General features: G+C 42.7%; 1 protein-coding gene across 7 annotated transcripts in view; it reads left to right on the top strand.

Moving 5' to 3' along the window:
- The window catches only part of KIAA0232, a 55996-nt gene that overhangs the window by 34101 nt on the left and 3794 nt on the right, over positions 1–18101 (top strand). For 6 of the 7 annotated variants that reach the window (XM_082234178.1, XM_082234173.1, XM_082234177.1 and 3 more), the window contains 8 exons: positions 2033–2099; positions 3776–3860; positions 5275–8545; positions 9967–10075; positions 12139–12243; positions 15190–15252; positions 15478–15576; positions 16614–16711. In XM_082234178.1, coding sequence (XP_082090304.1) covers positions 2033–2099; positions 3776–3860; positions 5275–8545; positions 9967–10075; positions 12139–12243; positions 15190–15252; positions 15478–15576; positions 16614–16711 — 3897 coding nt within the window. The remainder of the gene's footprint in view (positions 1–2032; positions 2100–3775; positions 3861–5274; positions 8546–9966; positions 10076–12138; positions 12244–15189; positions 15253–15477; positions 15577–16613; positions 16712–18101) is intronic. The other variant, XM_082234176.1, reaches the window with a different exon arrangement.

Below are 18101 nucleotides of genomic sequence, written 5' to 3'. Positions count from 1 at the left end.
ACTTAAAATCCAATCAGTCATATCCCCCCTCCTCTTTTTCCAGAATCCCATGTAGTTTAAATTTTTTCAATTTTTTCTCTATCCAGCCGAGAAGCAAATTTTAAATCTAAATATTCATTTGCCATTTTACCTTAAGTGCTTTCAGTTTTGTTTGGGTGCTTAAGCTGGTATTGAGGGTCTCGTTTACTGTTTGTGCTACATCAGCTATTTGATTAGATAACATATCAATCTTGCTTTTAAAGCAGCTGCTCAGTCTGTTGCTAAAGTCTGTCTTATTTTATGAATACACCCCCTCCGTCTTTTTTATTATCTAAGCTGCTACGAGGTTTCCTGCCTTTTGCTTTTAGGCCCTGGAGCCATTTTTTCCTCACAAGCTTCTTCTGAGAGCTCTGAGTAATCAGGAGCTACAGCTTCCTACCAGTCAAGCCTTGCTAACTTACCTTTCAGGCCATGCAACTCCTGCAGCATTACCTTTCAGGAGGTGTGCTGAGAAAGGTGAAGAAGAGTGATTTTGCAGTCATTCAAAGCAAAATCATTCCCGAGGGTGCTGGAAACTTGAAATCAAGCTGCCATTTGACTGCAGCAGGCCAAGGGGAGGGGAGGGTAAATAGGTTGTATATGATGGGCATAGCTACAATCTGAGTTTCAGTAAGACAGAGGTGATGTGATCAGAGCTCTTCAGTAGCTCCATGATCTGCTCAAAGGTTGTGCAGTTTACATTCAGAGCCAAATTTAATCATTTGAAGTCATGGTGCAAAGAAACCATCAGGAGCATTCTCTAAGGCTCCTGATTGTACTTGTGCAGCTGTGGCTTTACTTGCCCTTCACCTGATGTCAGCTGAGTGACAGCTGGATGTTGTTTGGCCAAAGTGGCCGTCTTGCAGGCCATCTGGGGTATGTGTTCCTATTTAGGCGCATGGGCCAGTGGTTTCTCACCATAGTAGTAGAGCATGGGACATAAGAGTGTTGTGCCAAAGGCTAGACATGTGCTGGAGCATTGGGTTGAATAAATGATTGAAAATACATTTCAGCTGGTAGACTAACAATTAATGAAAATAAGCAGTAGGTGACAAGGTGTAAGGATCAAGTGAAATGCAGCTGGTTGGCCACTATCCCTCACTGTACTTCTGTATCTATAGTTCTGAATAACACTAATATTTCAAAAAATAGAGATTTGTTGGGATTGCCTTTTGACATTGGCTCCCCAGTATGTTTCCAAGCACAATTCAAAGTGTTGGTGCTGACCTTTAAAGCCCTAAACAGCCTCGGCCCAGTAGACCTGAAGGAGTGTCTCCACCACCATCATTCTGCCCGGACACTGAGGTCCAGCTCCAAGGGCCTTCTGGTGGTTCCCTCACTCCCTTCCCTACAGGGAACCGGGCAGAGGGCCTTCTCGGTGGTGGCGCCCGCCCTGTGGAATACCCTCCCATCAGATGTCAAAGAGATAAACAACTACCTGACATTTGGAAGACACCTGAAGGCAGCTCTGTTTAGGGAAGCTTTAATGTGTGACAGTTTAATCTTCGTTGGAAGCCGCCCAGAGTGGCTGGGGAGACCCAGCCAGATGGGCAGGGTACAAATAAGTTGTTGTTGTTGTTATATTACTTGGGATAAGATCTGGTGTAGCTATTGAACTGACCTTTTTTGGTTTTAAAATTAGAGTTCTTTGGGGAACTTTTGGATAGGTAACATGGCCCTCCGCTCCATTTCATTTTAGTTTGACACCTATCTTTAAGGCCAAACTACACATTCCACTGAGATTCCTGGCTGAAGATTCCAGTTAGTTCCTTAAAAGCAGCTCCAGTGGCTCCAAATTTGAGCAAAGATGGGGAAATTTACTTACTCACACTGCAACTAAACATTAACTAGTTGGCTTAGATACAAGCCACTATTCTCTTTGCCAGCATTACCTTGGAGTGGGGGATACATGCTGAGACTCTTACGGAGACAATATATATGAAGCACTTTCAGTACTTGAAATGTATTAAGTAAATGCCAAGTGGTCACTGTAAGCTTTTTTATTATTACACAGAGCTCTGGGATTGAGACTTTAGTGGAGGAGCTCTGCTGCAGGTTGAAAGATCTCCAGAGTGAACAAGGTGAGAAAAACATTTGGACTACATATCTTCAGAGTTATTTGTTATTTTTATTTAAGTATTTATAAACCACACTTTCATATAAAATATCACAAGGCCGTGGGGCTAGACCATTCTTAGATGCATTAGGTCAGTACCTTACAGAGTTCTATGGTTCCAGTTAGGCTAGAACAAAACCCAGGTCTCTCAAATTGTAAGGTGTCTGCCATTTCAGGCTGCTAGTGAGAACTCGCATGTTTAGAGTGCTTCACCCTTTGCCCCAGTCTTAGACATTGAAGTCAAGCCTTTTATCTGGTTTGCTGAGCACAGGAATACTTTTATTGTGATGGAGCATTCAGTCATGTGAGCCTCCAATGCAGCCTGAAATAGTACAGTCCACTTTATTGGCTCTTTATGATAACTGCACCAAAGTTCTTCAAGGACTGTAGATGTAATATTGGGTCATGATGTGCGACATTTCGTAATAAATTAAGATCCGTCCCACTATATATAAGGACCATTGTGAAGCCATAACAAGAGAATGTAATCCGTGGGAGACCAGCTTGGTGTTGCAGGATTACAATTTGGAACATCCCTGTCTATCTTGGCTACCCCAGTCAATGACCAGCTTTCTAGAGTTGTTAATGGGTTGATAAAAGTCTGAAGATGCACTTGAAAAAGTTTATATTGAAACTAAGAAAATACAATACTTATAACAGTAACACACTTAAGTATTTAGCCTGGGAAGGCAAGCCAGAATAAATTATTGTCACTTTAGTCCCTTTGAAATCAATGAGATTTAAGTTGGTGGTCATCATCATTCTCTCTTTTCATAGCAAAGGATCTATTAAGTCACTTGAGTGATGATTCAGAGGTTAAAGCCTACACCTGACCTTGTTTTAGATTGCATTTTAAGCTACACTTTTACCTGCAGTAATACATACAGATTTACAATTGTGGGATTGATACGAGGGAGCAGACAAAAGCAAGCCATCACCCCACTTGGATCCATCCCTTGGCTTCAAAAAATAACACATTGTGTCTCATTAATGTCGTTCACCAGAAATATCTGGGTGATCTCATACTCTTAACTCACTGAGTTCTCATCTTAGTTCCGGTCTCAAACCCCAAACGTTTTACTCTCATCTACGAAACAGCTGAACATCAACACATTTTTATCTGCATCTGTAGCTGGTGTTTTTGGAAAGCTTAGGTAAATGAATTTTCCTGGCCTCCTTGAAATTAATTAATCCATTACTTTCATAACCGCTCCCCACTTGCCTCCAAACAGAATACTATATTGTAAAAGAAACGTGGGTTATTTTTTTTAATGTGGGTTATTTGAGCAGATGATTTGAATTACACCCCTGCATGATATAAAGGCTGCATTAACAAATTTTATATATTTTAATGGCTTCAATAATTTATGAGTATGTTTTAGAAAATTATTAAAATTAGTTAAATCCCAAATGTATATAAGGCTACCCTGATTGTGTTCAAATAATATTTGATGAATTTTAGAGGACAAAATTCACTTGATGAAAGGTTTAAAATAAAGTGCTTAAACCATTAAACTATGCAATAATACTACTGTAAATACAATTACTTAATATGATGCATGTTTCTCATTATAAGATATAGCATGGTAGGGAAAGTATGATATCAAATTTTCAGAAGACTGTTTTTATTTTATTTCTTAGCAGAGGAGAAGATTCACAAAAAACTTGAGGGCTCTTTGCCTCCTGAAGTTGATTTCTCTCCTGCAGCAAAGGATCAGGTGGAAATGTAGGTATCCCTCTTTTAAAATGAAGTATTGTGTTTTCCTGTGTATGTTGATGTAAAAGCCAAATGCTATTTTAAATAGACAGTTAAACATATACAGGTCTTAATATAAGGGTTTCAGTCTTTTGTTTTCTATTAAAATGTTTACTTCTGCATTGTAATCATAAAATAAGATTTTTTAAAAATATATACTTGAGAAAGTTATATTTTCCTTTGACAAAGGATAATATTGGTTTTCATCCTCAGCAAGGCTTCCCCAGTTTATCAGTCCTACCAAACAAGGTGCTAAGGATGAGAAAAATAAGCAGGGAAAAGCTATTGATTTGATGAATCACAGGTGGCTGTGGTCTAAACCACCAAACTTCTTGGGGTTGCCAATCATAAGGTCAGCAGTTCTAATCCACATGATGGGATGAGCTCCCGTTGCTTTGTCCCAGCTCCTGGCAACCTAGCAGTTCAGCGCAAGTAGATAAATAGGTACTGCTACAACGGGAAGGTTAACTGCATTTCTGTGCACTCTGGCACTTGTCACAGTGTTCGATGCGCCAGGAGCAGTTTAGTCATGGTGGCCACGTGACCCGGAAAAGCTGTCTGGACAAACGCTGGCTCCCTTGGCCTGGAAGCGGAGATGAGTGCCACACCCCATAGTCAAATTTGACTGGACTTAACCATGCAGGGTTCCTTTACCTTTCACCTTGCTGGAGAAGTTAGTTTTGTTGTGTCCGAAATGTTGTCTTCAGTGACACTTTTTTATTTTTCATTATATGCGGCATAGTGAACAACCTGTTGAGGAAAATAACATGAATTTACAAGATGGTCTCCTGGACATCTGGCTTCTTCGCCTCTTCATGCTTGATGACAACATTGGGCACCAGGGACTCTAGAGATCTGTGTTTCTCTGCCCCTCCTGACATGGATGGAACCAGTGCTCCCCCCCCGGCCCCAAAAAAGTGTTTAGGGGTACTCTCATATTCCTACTCATATTGAAATACTGCCCCTCAATGAGGCCAAGCTTAAGATTCACAAAATGTTTAGTGGTATGCGTACCCCTTGCTCCCCCCAGAAAAAAGCACTGGGTGGAACCTTTCCTTCTGCCTCCCTCTTTGCGCTGCTTTTCAGAGGTGGCAGAAAGGGCCCACCTATTTCTGCAGAGAGACTTTGGACACTCATGTGCATGTACAGTGAGCCAGGATGTCTGGGCACAATGAGTAATCATTCCCATGATGCCCACAAACCCCAAGCAATACAGGTATGGGAGTGTCTGAGACATTCCAATTGCCCCTTCATATAAAGGGAACCCTTGTCTGTTGTCATCCCCCTTTCATCTAGCAAGCTATGAGAGAAGGATTGAGTGTCAAATCCATATCTACAGTAAGTCCTGCATATAAAACTTTTATTTTTTCGTTTCTCCATTCAGGTATTATGAAGCATTCCCACCTCTTTCCAAGAAACCTGTTTGCCTGCAAGAAATTATGACAGTGTGGAATAAATCCAAAATTTGTTCTTACTCCAGCTCCTCATCTTCTTCTACTGCCCCAGCAACTAGCACAGATACATCATCTCCAAAGGATTGTATTAGTGAAAGTGAAATTTCCAAAGAGAGAAATGGTAACAAAGTGCATGCCACTGTCCATGAGAGAACCACACAGAAAAAGGATAAAGATGAAAAAGAGAATAAGTTTGGAAGTAGCAGTGTTGAAGATAAATCTGTTTTATATAAAAAGCAAGTCCGACATAAATCTGAGGGAAAGATACGCCCGCGATCCTGGTCTTCTGGCTCCAGTGAAGAAGGTTCAAATTCTAGTGGTAATCAAGGTGAACTAAAGGCAACCACAAAATGTGTTAAAGTTAGGCATAAAACAAGGGAGGTCCGGAGTAAAAAAGGACGCAATGGACAAAGCAGGCATTTGGCAAAATTTGGTGAGAAGTCTGAAAGAAAAATTCATGGTGGCAGCAGCAGTAATGAATCTATCAAACAACTCTGTAAAAGAGGTAAACGGCCATTAAAAGAAATTAGAAGGAAAGAAACTGGGAACTACGAGAGAAAAGAGCTATATTTTGATAGCAGAAATGAGAAGGAATATAAGGAAGAGCCCTTATGGTATACTGAGCCAATTACTGAATACTTTGTTCCCCTGAGTAGAAAAAGCAAGCTGGAGACGACGTACCGCAATAGGCAAGATGCATGTGATGCAACTTCGGAGGCTGTAGAAGAATTAGCTGAATCGGTGCAAGGTCTCTGCATTAGCAACAATAATATTAATAAAACATACCTCGCAGCAGGTACTTTCATTGATGGCCATTTTGTGGAAATGCCTGCAGTTCTAAATGAGGACATTGGCCTCACTAGGACCTCAAAGTGTTCTCAACCAGAGGACGATACACACTCAGATGGCGTTCATCTGTCAGAACTAACGCACTTCTATGAAGTGGATATTGACCAATCCATGTTGGATTCTGGTGCCTCAGGCAAGATGGAAGGAGAGAGTCGGATTTTGAATATGATTCGGCAGAAAAGTAAAGAGGGGACTGATTTTGAGGCAGAATGTTGCATAGTGTTTGATGGAATGGAGTTGCAAGGGGAAAGTGCAATATGGGCAGATTCAGCCACCTCTGGTGCTGAAGGGTGGTTCTTACAAGATCTTAGTAATTTAGCTCAATTTTGGGAGTGCTGTTCGTCTTCTAGCTCTGGTGATGCAGATGGGGAAAGCTTTGGAGGAGATTCTCCTATTAGACTTTCTCCTACTTTAGACAGCACAATGCTTAATTCTCACATGCTTGTAGGCAATCAAGAGCTGTTTTCAGATACTAATGAAGGGTCTGGTTTAAATTCTTTTTCAGTGTTTGAAGTGCAATGCAGTAATTCTGTCTTACCATTTCCTTTAGAAAAATTCAGTTTGGGAAATGAAAATACAGATTCTAGTAGCAATGTTGGTATGTTTGGGAAAACACAGTCTAGATTGTTAATATGGACCAAAAATAGTGCCTTTGATGAAAACGAACACTGTTCTAATTTATCAACAAGAACTTGTAGTCCATGGTCATACTCTGAAGAAACCCGTTCAGACAATGAGACTTTAAATATTCCATTTGAAGAATCCCCTCAATTTAACTCGGATGAGATAAATTATGTAGTTCCCAGAGTATCTTCAAGTTACATAGATGAAGAAATTGTAGATTTTTTGCAGGAGGAAACCTGCCCGGAACAGACTAGACCTTTAGGAGAAATGCCTACCTTAGTTTTTACAAAAAAATCAAAACTAGAATCTATATGTGGTATACAATTAGAACAAAAAGCCGAAGATAAAGAATATGAATCTACACAAGTGTGTAGTGACAGCAGTCCACATGAAGATGACTATGGCTCAGGGGTTATTAAAGACATCTGGACAAATATGACAGACAGAAATTCTGCATCAATTATAGAAATAGATGGTGTAGAAGAGGAGCTGTTTTCAACTGATGTAAATCATTATTGCTGTTGCTTAAATGACACAAAGGTAGAAATTCTTCAGGACCCTAACAAAGCAGTGCAAAGATCAGAATATCATCTGTGGGAAGGACAGAAAGAGAATTTGGAGAAAAGAGCTTTTGCTTCAAACAATTTATCAGAAGTGGATTGTGGGGATTATACTACACCCTCCAAACCATGGGATATTAACCAAGATAAAGAAAGTTCATTTATTCTTGGTGGTGTGTATGGGGAGCTCAAAACCTTTAACAGTGATGGAGAGTGGGCAGTGGTGCCGCCTAACCATCCAAAAGGAAACTTACTACAGTGTGCAACTTCTGATGTAGTTACAATAGCTGGTACAGATGTTTTCATGACACCAGGAAACAGCTTTGCCCCTGGTCACAGACAGTTATGGCGACCTTTAGTATCATTTGAACAGAGTGAGCAGTTGAAGTGTGGTGATCGTGGATTAAATAGGGGTTTTTCATTTATCTTCCATGAAGACTTGTTAGAAGCTTGTGGTAATTTTCAAGGTGAAGAGTCTGGTCTTGAATATTCATTCTCTTCCTTTGATTTGAATAATCCATTTTCACAAGTTCTTCATGTAGAATGTACATTTGAACCAGAAGGAATTGCATCCTTCAGCCCTTGCTTTAAACCCAAATCTATTCTTTGCTCTGATTCTGATAGGGAGGTTTTTCGTCCTAGAATATGTGGTGCTGGGAGAACACAATACAGAGCTATACGAATTTCTCCTAGAACTCACTTTCGCCCCATTTCTGCATCTGAACTTTCCCCATGTGGTGGAAGTGAATCTGACTTTGAATCAGAGAAAGATGAGGGGATTATCCCCGCCCCTTCACAGACTGAAGTGTTTGATGATCCACAAGCAGATCTTAAACCACTGGAAGAAGATGCAGAAAAAGAAGGGCATTATTATGGCAAATTGGAACTTGAGTCTGGAAAGTTCCTTCCTAGATTAAAGAAGTGTGGAATGGAAAAGAGTGCGCAGACATCTCTGGATTCCCAGGAAGAATCATCTGGAATATTGCTGTTGGAAAACGAGAGTTCTTGCTTAGAATGTGGTATAAAAGACCTGCAAGACGTGATGGCTGCGGAAATCCCTAACACTAGTTGCAATGTTGTAGAACCACAGGAAGAGGAAGACAAGTCTTGCAGTTGTGGAGATAATTCATATGAAGATAATCTTGTTACTTCAGCACAGCTGAAAGAGGTATGTTCTTGAGAGATGTATTCTGTACATTTTTTTGTATAATTCAAAGATCTAACATATTTCAGAAAATTGGAACCTTAATGCCATCACAAAAGGCATGTTGGCTATGAATTACATTAATGTGTTAAATAGGTTGTGAACAACATTGTTCACACATGTAAACTCAAAGATACTCAAGAAAGCAGTAGAGGAACATGAGAGAGACAGGGTTGGCATCCAGACTGCTAAGAGAACAAACCTCTCTCAGTGAGCAAATACAATGCCATTTTCTTGCAACCTGCTGTCTAACCCTGTTGGGCAGGGTATAGCTGTTGCACTATATTAAGAACCTGTGTAAATATTCCAAGGTGTTCTAAAATGAGTGTTTTATTCTTGTATTATGCTGCTTGTTGGAAGAATTTGACAACCTGCCTAAAATGTATAGTCCTGATGCAACTGTTATGATTAATTTTTTTATGAAGGGTAAAAGATAGAGGATTTCAGAATTTATCCTCCAGTCATGCTATATAATCTAGCAACTGAAAGGCTGGCTTGAATTTGTGACTTTAAAGTACCGTATATACTCGAGTATAAGCTGACTTTCAGCACATTTTTTATGCTGAAAAAGCCCCCCTCGGCTTATACTCTAGTGGTGGCGGAGGAACGAGAAGCAAAAAGGAGCCCTTTGGGGCTGCTTGTTCTTCCTCCACCGCTGCTGCCACCAGCCTCTGCCTCTCAGCAGCTCCCTAGGTAGGCAGGGGGACGGGAGGGGCTGGGGGGAGAGAGAAGCCCCCTCTGCCATGTGCGCATGTGCATGTGCGCGCATGCACTCTGGCCCACCAGGAGGTTTGTGGTGTGGTGAACCTGCTTATATACTCAAGTCAATAAGTTTTTCCAGTTTTTTGTGGTAAAATTAGGTGCCTCGGCTTACGGTATATTCGGGTCGGCTTATCCTCGAGTATATGCAGTATGGTATATTTTAAAATTAAAATTTAAAGCATGAATTATTAGCTGTTTGAGGTTTTTAAAAATGGCTGCTCTTATCAGTATGAGGATTTTTGAGGGCCCCAAGCCAGAGAACTGCAGAGCAGCAGAATGAATGCAGCACACAAACAGGGATTAAGTGTGAACTGGGATCCAATTCAAACATAGGTGTTGATCTCAAGGCTGAGCACAAATACCTTCTGCTATTCTCTTCTGTTTTTTGGGAAACAGATGGCTTTGAATCTGGGAATAAGCTTCAGTGGGGCTGATCTCTCAGTCAATGCTGCGTGAGTGTAACTGGTGCTATATCGTCACTCTATCAAAAAGCACAGACTTTGCAACTGTAACTTTTAAACAACATTTAAACGTATTTTGGCTACAGATTAATCAGTAAGCAGAAGTGCAGTTTAGTGCAGTGTTTTATCTCTTAAACTAAAATACAGTTATTCTCAAAACAGTTTCCTGTATTGAATAATGATCTTCAGAAAATAAGCTACAATCAAGCGAAGCAGTGCTGGTGGGAGAAAGCTCTTTATACGCCACTCTTTCCTGCATCACAGTTTGAAGGTAGCAGCATCTTTTAACTTACTTAAAATGAATTGAACACTTTATATCTGAGCAGAAATAGAAGGTGAATGCAGTTGAGCATGTACCAACTTGTAACCATTAAGTACCGTATGCCAAACATACTTTTGGAGGGGAATTGCCACTCACCTACTTCCCATGCATTCTTATCACTGCAATAGTGTTGTGAGCTTACAAAGTAGTTTCTGGCATATTAAGAATGGCCATCTATATTTAATCTTAGCTACTATCTCACAACCGAAGTGGCGAGTGCCGACAGAAATGAAGCTACAATGAGACTAATGAAAAACATGAGGGATGTCTGCATGCTAAGGGGAAACTCTGGGATGTTTCAGACAGGGTCTGCAAATTATGGCTGGCTGTGAAGTCCAGGCCCCCCAGGAGAACACAACAGTATTATAAACTTTTTATCAACACTGTTTTTTATTAGCACTGTATTGTCTGATTAAAAACTGAAGTTGTATAGCTAAGGTTTTTTATAGGTTGATGAACACATGCTTTAAAAAAAACCTCTTGACTTCTGAATAGCTGCACTGCTTTTTACAGTTTGTTCCCCTTCATACATCAAAGACCATATATTCAAATGTTTAAAAAATAGTAAAGTGAATGTTATTTCTAGTATAAGCATCAAAATATGGGGAATTTTGGATTTTGGATTTTTAATTTTTAATATGTACAAATGCCCCAGTATTTCACAGAGTTGTATGGCACCTTAGAGACCAAATTATTTTGTGTCATGACTACCATTTTATGCAGCATACCTACCTGGGAGTAAGTGCTATGGAATGGAATCGTGCTTTACTTCCTTCTACGTAGGTTCTACATGCAAGACATACTGAGCTTTAACTAACAATTGTGCTTCAGTCAGCTGAAATGCAACTTTTAGCTTTTAATTATAAATGAACAATCTTACAAAGGAATGTTACCATTTAAACTAGCTTCCTGCTAATCCAAGAAAATGATAGAAATATCTAGCCTCTGTTTGATTCATTTCCTCACTTGGGTCTTTTTTGTTCTTTCTGTGCCATTGTAAGCTTTGCAGGCCAAAAGAGAAAATTATGCCCATCAGTGGAGCAGTTTAAAGGAGCTCCCACTCCGGCTCACGCAAGAAAGCCCGCTTCTCATCTGATCAAGCCCCCTGCCTCCAGCTTGAGTGTCCCTCAGCGGGGGCTTCATTAAACTGCTCCACTGAGGCGTGGCAGCCGCACACCCTTCAGCAGAGCAATATAAAGAAGCCTCCTTCCTATGCACTCCCTCTGGGACATGAGGGCCAGAGCTCGATGGCAGTTTCACCCAGTATTTATTGCAGGTGAAGCAGCCATTGCTCTCTGGCCCTCATACCGGTCCTAGCCCATGTATTGATACAACGCCCAGGCCTAGTGTACACCACAACCACCCACACATCACAGCCACACAAGTGCCCTCACAATTAAGATTAGAGAAATCATTTTAACTCTTTCCAAACCTGATTTGGGAGGTAGGAGTGATCCTCCTGAAGAGTGATTAATTTTCCCTCCCCAGCTGCAATCTTGAGGAAGATCTCCCCCGTGCGCGCACACCAATTAGGCTTGGGGGAAAACCTTCTCTTGAAGCAAAGTTTTCACCCTAATTGAGGTGCAGAGGGGTTACAACTGGGGACCATAAAACCATTGTTAAGACATCTGTTGAACAAGCAGGCCGAGGGATGGGGGGAATGACTGAAGAGAAATGGAGCAGAGTTGGAATCCTTTGCTCACATAGGACTTGATCTTGCCCCTGGTGTTAACAAGAATTCAAACACTTTCTTAGTGGAGCACTTCAGATGGCTGCCGCCTCTGTCTTTCCCAAATCTCAGAATAAGATTCCAGTTTGGCAGCCAATTGCAACACATCACCAGGAGTATATAAGCTTTGGCAAGGGAACATCACTCCTACATCATGCTAGGACTCTCTCTGTCCAGAAACACATGACTATACAAGTATGAACTTGATAAAAAGGTGCTTTGTGCAAACAACAAACCACCAAGGAAGATAGGAAGGGTAGATGGATAACTCTTGTGCTCTCAGACCCTTTACAGGTACTCTGCTTCCGAACTCCAGACACACACATGCACCAGGAATCCCAAATCCACTGCAGCAACTGGAAGCTGAAGGACAAGCCACCCTACATAGGTAATCTGGGTGGGTGGTGGGTAACCAGGGATGTGGTGGTCCATTCCTTAAACTAAGACTCCTGAGCATCCTCCATCTGTTCCTTATTAGCATCCCAAAATGTGCAGAGTACGTGCACCCATGGCCAGAAGGTTTTCCTCTCCTACCCTAGAACAGAGTTTTTCAAACCTTTTTAGGTCCACGGCTCCCTTGACCAACTACATTATTTCTGCGGCACCCCTGTGAGACTCAGAAGCCCAGTTATGTCCCCCCTTGCCTGCAGAGCTGGCAGCCCCTCACCCGTTTTCAAACACCCTCCCTTGTGGAGTGTTCCCTCAGCCTCCTCTTCTCCCGTCTCCTTGGGAGTCCTCTGGGCAGCCGCAGTTGATCCCCCTGCCCAAAGGAGAGGGGCCTCCTCACACTGTCCCACAGGGGCCTGGGAAGCACCCCCTGGCCAGCCCCAGAGGCACCATTCACCTGGGGAGTTTGTAGGCAGAGCTGCTGCAACAAACAGCTGTAGAAGCCTTTGGGAGGCAGTGATATGAGAGGACACCAGAGGAGGGAGGGGCAGAGGCCAGTGTTGCCCATGGCACCCCTGACCATCATTCAAGGTACCCCAGGGTGCTATAGCACAGTGGTTGAAAACCACTGCCCTAGACAGAATGTCTAATCTGGATAAAAGATTGGGTAACACTGGAAAGGACAGACATTTTAGACCTTGAGAGCCATTGGAACAGATTTGGATGGCATGCCTTTCTCGGCTATAATAAAGCTAAAGTGCATAGCGGATTTACTAGTCACATTCTCAGAAATGCTCTATTTAAAGTCTGGACCGGATATCAACCTCTTATTGGAACCACAAACTCCATGGTGGGTATCCCCATTGGAAGCACATGCTGTTAAAAAATTGAACATGCAGAGACATTGGGCCTCATATAGGCAGTTAATAACAGAAGACCAAGGCCAGTTAAAGTTAAAACCATACCGGGAGATAAGGCAACATTTATCTGACTGGCTCCAATGCCATCAGATGAATAGTGTTTTCCAATCAGATATTAAAAGAGATTTTGGCAAAGAAGATTCAAAATTCCAATTGATAGTATTAAAAAAACACACTAAACTTTTATCCAAAATGTATGATTTCCTATTGGAGTGAGACCTGAAAGATGAAAAGTAAAGGAGGCTCAGATAAAATGTGCCCAAGACATCGGCAGGACTGTATATTTAGAACAGTGGGAGAGGCTATGGCAAGTGGATATTAATTTCACAGCCTGCTACTGTATCAAAGAAAACTTTATAAAAATGTTCTTTAAATGGTACAGGACACCAGCCAAGCTTGCAAAAAATTACAAATTAAAATCTATTTTATGTTGGAAATGTGGAAAGTCTGGTGGAGATGTGAAAAGATTAAAACCTTTTGGGGCATAATACATGATGAGTTTTTAAAAAATGCTCAGGATCTCCATAGAAAAAAACCCCGAGGCATATCTATTGGGCATAATAGGGAGTGATATCCCACATAATAAGAAAATAATTTTTTATATGCCACAGTAGCCGCCAGAATAGTTCTAGCCAGCAAATGGAAAGACAAGACAGTATTCTCTAAAGAAGTATGGATTTATAAACTAAGTGAATACATAGTTGGCAAAATTTACAGCAATTATAAGATCTCAAACAAATCAAAATTTAAAATGAGAATGGAAATGCTTTGAAGAATACATGGAAAAATGCTGCTCTGAAAAGAATATGTTAATATACATAGATTAAATGTGTAAAGTGGATGTGTGAATATAAATATATGGTTAGCAAGTATAGATTAAGTGTGTAAGTGTATAAAGTAAAGGTGAAAATAAAATCAGAAAGGGTTGTAAGAGATAAAGATGAAGATTTTTAGAAGGAAGTTGATCCGTGGTGGAGGGAGGTCATGGGGATGGGGTAAGGTGTCTTGTTTTAGTTTGTATACGTAGCATATGTGTTTCTATGTGTATTTGTGGTATCTGTACATCTTTGTTCATATATATTTTTCCCCTCAATAAAATATGAAAAAGAAAACCACTGCCCCTAGAATATAGGAAGAGTCTAAACTGACTGGAGAATCTTCCCTTACCTAATAGGTTGTAAGACTGCCCAAATCCCAGTGAGCTCTCATCATGCGCTGGAAAAAGCTAATAGTTATAATTATTATTTATACTCCACCCATCTGGCTGGCTTCCAGCACATATAGAAACATAATAAAATATCAAACATTTAAAACTTCCCTATTCAGGGCTGCCTTCAGGTATCTTCTAAAAGTTGTGTAGTTCTTTATCTCCTTGACAACTGATGGGAGGGCATTCCACAGGGATGGTGCCATTGCAGAGAAGGCCCTCTGCCTGGTTCCCTGTAACCTCAATTCTCGCAGTGAAGAAACCAGCAGAAGACCCTCGGAGGAAGACCTCAGTGTCGTGGCTGAATGATGGGGGCAGAGATGCTCCTCCAGGTATACTGGGCCAAGGTCATTTAGGGCTTTGAAGGCCAGCAACAACACTATGAATAGTGCTTGGAAACGTACTAGAAGCCAGTGTAGGATCTTTAGGACTGGTGTTATATGGTCCCAGCGGCTACTCTCAATCACCAGTCTAGCTGCCACATTCTGGATTAGCTGTAGTTTCTGAGTCACCTTCAAAGATAGCCCCACATAGAACTCATTGCAGTAGTCCAAGTGGGAGATAACCAGAGAATGCATCACTCTGATGAGTAGTGTCTCAGCCGGCATGTTGGATGGAGCTGGTAGACAGCTGCCCTGGACACAGAATTAACCTGTTCTTCCATGGACAGCTGTGAGTCCAGAATGACTCCCAGGCTGCACACCTGGTCCACACCCACCTGCCCCACAAAGGGAAGTGCAACCAACTTCAATAAAAGCCAAGCAATCCACTCCACCTTTTCTTAACGCTAGCAAAACTTGCAATGTGTTCTCCCTTGCAGGATCAGAACCAGGTTACATTGAAGCAGAACAGTCGCAGGAGAGAGACGCTCTACATTTGATGAGTAAGTACTTTGCCCAGAACAATGTTATCTCCAATGGGTCTTTCCAAATACTGACGCCAGCAGAGCTAAGAGGTGAGAGCATTCTTGTTTGAAGAAAAAGGACATAGGCAGTGGCATCTAGAATAAAAAGACTCTTAAGTGTTGGCACCGTTTTTCATTTACTCATTACCTGGGTCACAGCTAACGTCTTGTAACACCTTGCCTATGTTTCTCTTGTCTCCTCAGGCAATCCAGCAACCATCCTGCATACACAGAAGCAAGAATGCTCTTCGCAGAACATGACATGCAGACCACAAGGGATGTCTGCAGCTTCAGCAACCGCCAGTGAGAAAGCAGCTTTTTTCTCTAGAGTTGCTACCATTTTGTTCCTACAGGGTTTTGTGCCTTTGAAAGCTGAATGAGAGGCAGTGTGGCAAACAGGTGCAACTGCACTCAGGGAAGTCTGCACCAGTGAACCCCTCTGGCTGTTAACAATGTTGTTGAAGGCAGAGGGCTCCTGTGGAAACAAAAATATGGCAACCCCCGCTCTGTGGAACTGTCAGGCCTCACTCCACAACTAATATTGTTCAACAAAATCTGTGACTGAATTGCTTTTCTTATGGTGGCCAACCAGTTAGGGAAGCCTTGCCCCTTATTAGTCACCTCAGATGTCTTTAGAGGACATACAATGGACGGGATTATCCACAACAGCCCACCTGGGTTGAATGTCTGTATCATGCCTATGTTTGTGTCTTCTGTGTGTCATTAATTGGTGGACATCATGAGCACTGGCATAGCAGGATCATAAAACTGGCCTGCACAAGAAGCCAGAAGAACTGATACTACACTGTAAGATACAGTGGACCCTCTGGATACGAATTAAGTTAGTTCCGGGGGTCCATCCGCAACCCAAAAACTCAGTAGGCAGAGGTGCTGCTTCTGCGCATGTGTGCGGCACAATTGAGTGCTTCTGTGCACATGTGAAGTGTGCAAAGCACTTCTGTGCATGGCGAAACCTGGAAATATACACTTCCAGGTTCACCACGTTCGTAACCCAAAAGTTATGTATCCAGAGCGGTATGAAACTATAGGGTCCACTCTATTAAAATAAGATGTAAGAAATAAAACATTTTAAAACCATGGTTCTGTTTAGTCACTTGACCAGTTGAACTGATGAGAGATACCTCTGTTTCCTTCACTAGCCTCTGTTGCAGTTCTGCTTGTCTTCTGACATCTTAATTGACCAAACTGGATTACTTTTGTTTAAAACATAATGACACTACACCACTGAAATGTAACTTTAACAAAAACAAAAAACCTTTTGTAATGGAATTCTGTTTTTCTCTTCCCCCCCCCCCTTATCTGAAATACAACTTTGGAAGAATGCTGTACAAATGTCAAGAGAGAAAATAGTATTGGAGAATTTGCAGATGTGGAAGAAATATCGCAGTGTGAAGAACATCTTCTAGATTTTAATATGGTAAGCTTGGCAAATATTTCGCCATAGCCAGCGCAACTGGAAATCAGTTCTAAATCACATGTGGAACCCCAGTGAGTAGAGGAGATTCCCCATTTCAGAGGTTTGCCTCTCAGTTTGTGGAGAGGGGCAGGGAGAAATAAGGCTTACCAAGCTAGTCCCTGCAGAAGTGTTCATATGAGCAGAGTGCCTGAAGAGGGATCGTGTGTGAATAGCAGGCACTGGAGGTTGCAGAGGAGCAGTTGCTGACTTTCCTTTTCAGACGCAGCTTTTCACATCATGTTGAATCCTCTTATAGATGTGATGGGCCCCAGAGGGTGCAGTGAGAAGTGGGGAGAATGAAAGTTCCTATTGTGTGCATGTAACTCTCTTTGGCTCTCAGTCAAAATGTGTAATCATAGTGCAGTAACACTGAGATTTCGCTTTTCTGTATATAGGATTACTATACAGTGGTCCCTGGGTTCTCAAATGTAATCCGTTCCAGAAGTCCATTTGACTTCCGAAATATTCGAAAACCAAGGCGCAGCTTCTGATTGGCGCAGGCCAGTGGCGTAGCGTGGGGGGTGCCAGGGGTGCCGGCCGCACCGGGCGCAACATTTTTGGGGGCGCGTTTGGCCGGCCCCCCTCGAGGAAGTGGGAACCTCTCCAAGGCACAGCGTGCCGTCGGTAGAGGAAAAAAGCCGCGCAGCAGCAGCAGCAAAGTCGGGAGGAGGAGGAGGAGGAGGTGGAGCGAGCCTGCTAATTCCTTGCTGGGAATTAAGCGGCTCAAAGAGGCAAAGGAAAAGAGGTGGAGCCGCTGGCCCGGAGGGGAGGAAGCTGGAAAGAGCAGCGCGCCAAGCGCACGTGACGCAAAGGGCCTGCCCAAGTGCAGGCTGAGCTCCCCGTGGCAGGGGCGGAGGGAGCCTCCCTTCCTTTTAATGGGCAAGCATTTTCACGCGGGGAATCGACAGCAAATCCTCGGGCAGCTCTCGGGGAAGGGGGCATTTGGGAGACGTGTGGATACCTCGGTTGGTTGGAGCGCGGCGATGAGAACGCCAAGGTTGCGTCTCTGATCCTCATTTGGGACGGCTGCATATTTATCCCTGCATTGCAGGGGGGGGTTGGGCTCGATGACCCCCAGGGTCCCTTCTAACTCTATGATTGGCGGGGGGGGGGACTGAGAGGCTGGCCTTAGGGACAGAGGCAGATCTAGCTGCTACAGCGCCCGGAGCGGTGCACATGCCATGGGGTGAGTGTCCCAGGGGGAGAGATGCCCATGGGGGGGTGGAGCGAGCTGTCCATGCTGGGCTGCTTCCTGGGGGGTGGGGAGCCATGCCGCTTTGCCAGCGCCCTTCTTCCTTTCCCTCTTCCTTTTAACAGCTATGGGGAAGCTCTCCCCCCCCCCAAGCAGCCC

This window comes from Podarcis vaucheri, assembly GCF_965113315.1.
Source record: "Podarcis vaucheri genome assembly, chromosome: 8".
Lineage (NCBI taxonomy): Eukaryota > Metazoa > Chordata > Lepidosauria > Squamata > Lacertidae > Podarcis > Podarcis vaucheri.
Note: the sequence above shows the minus strand (reverse complement) of the source record. Positions and strands in the feature narration are given on the sequence as shown.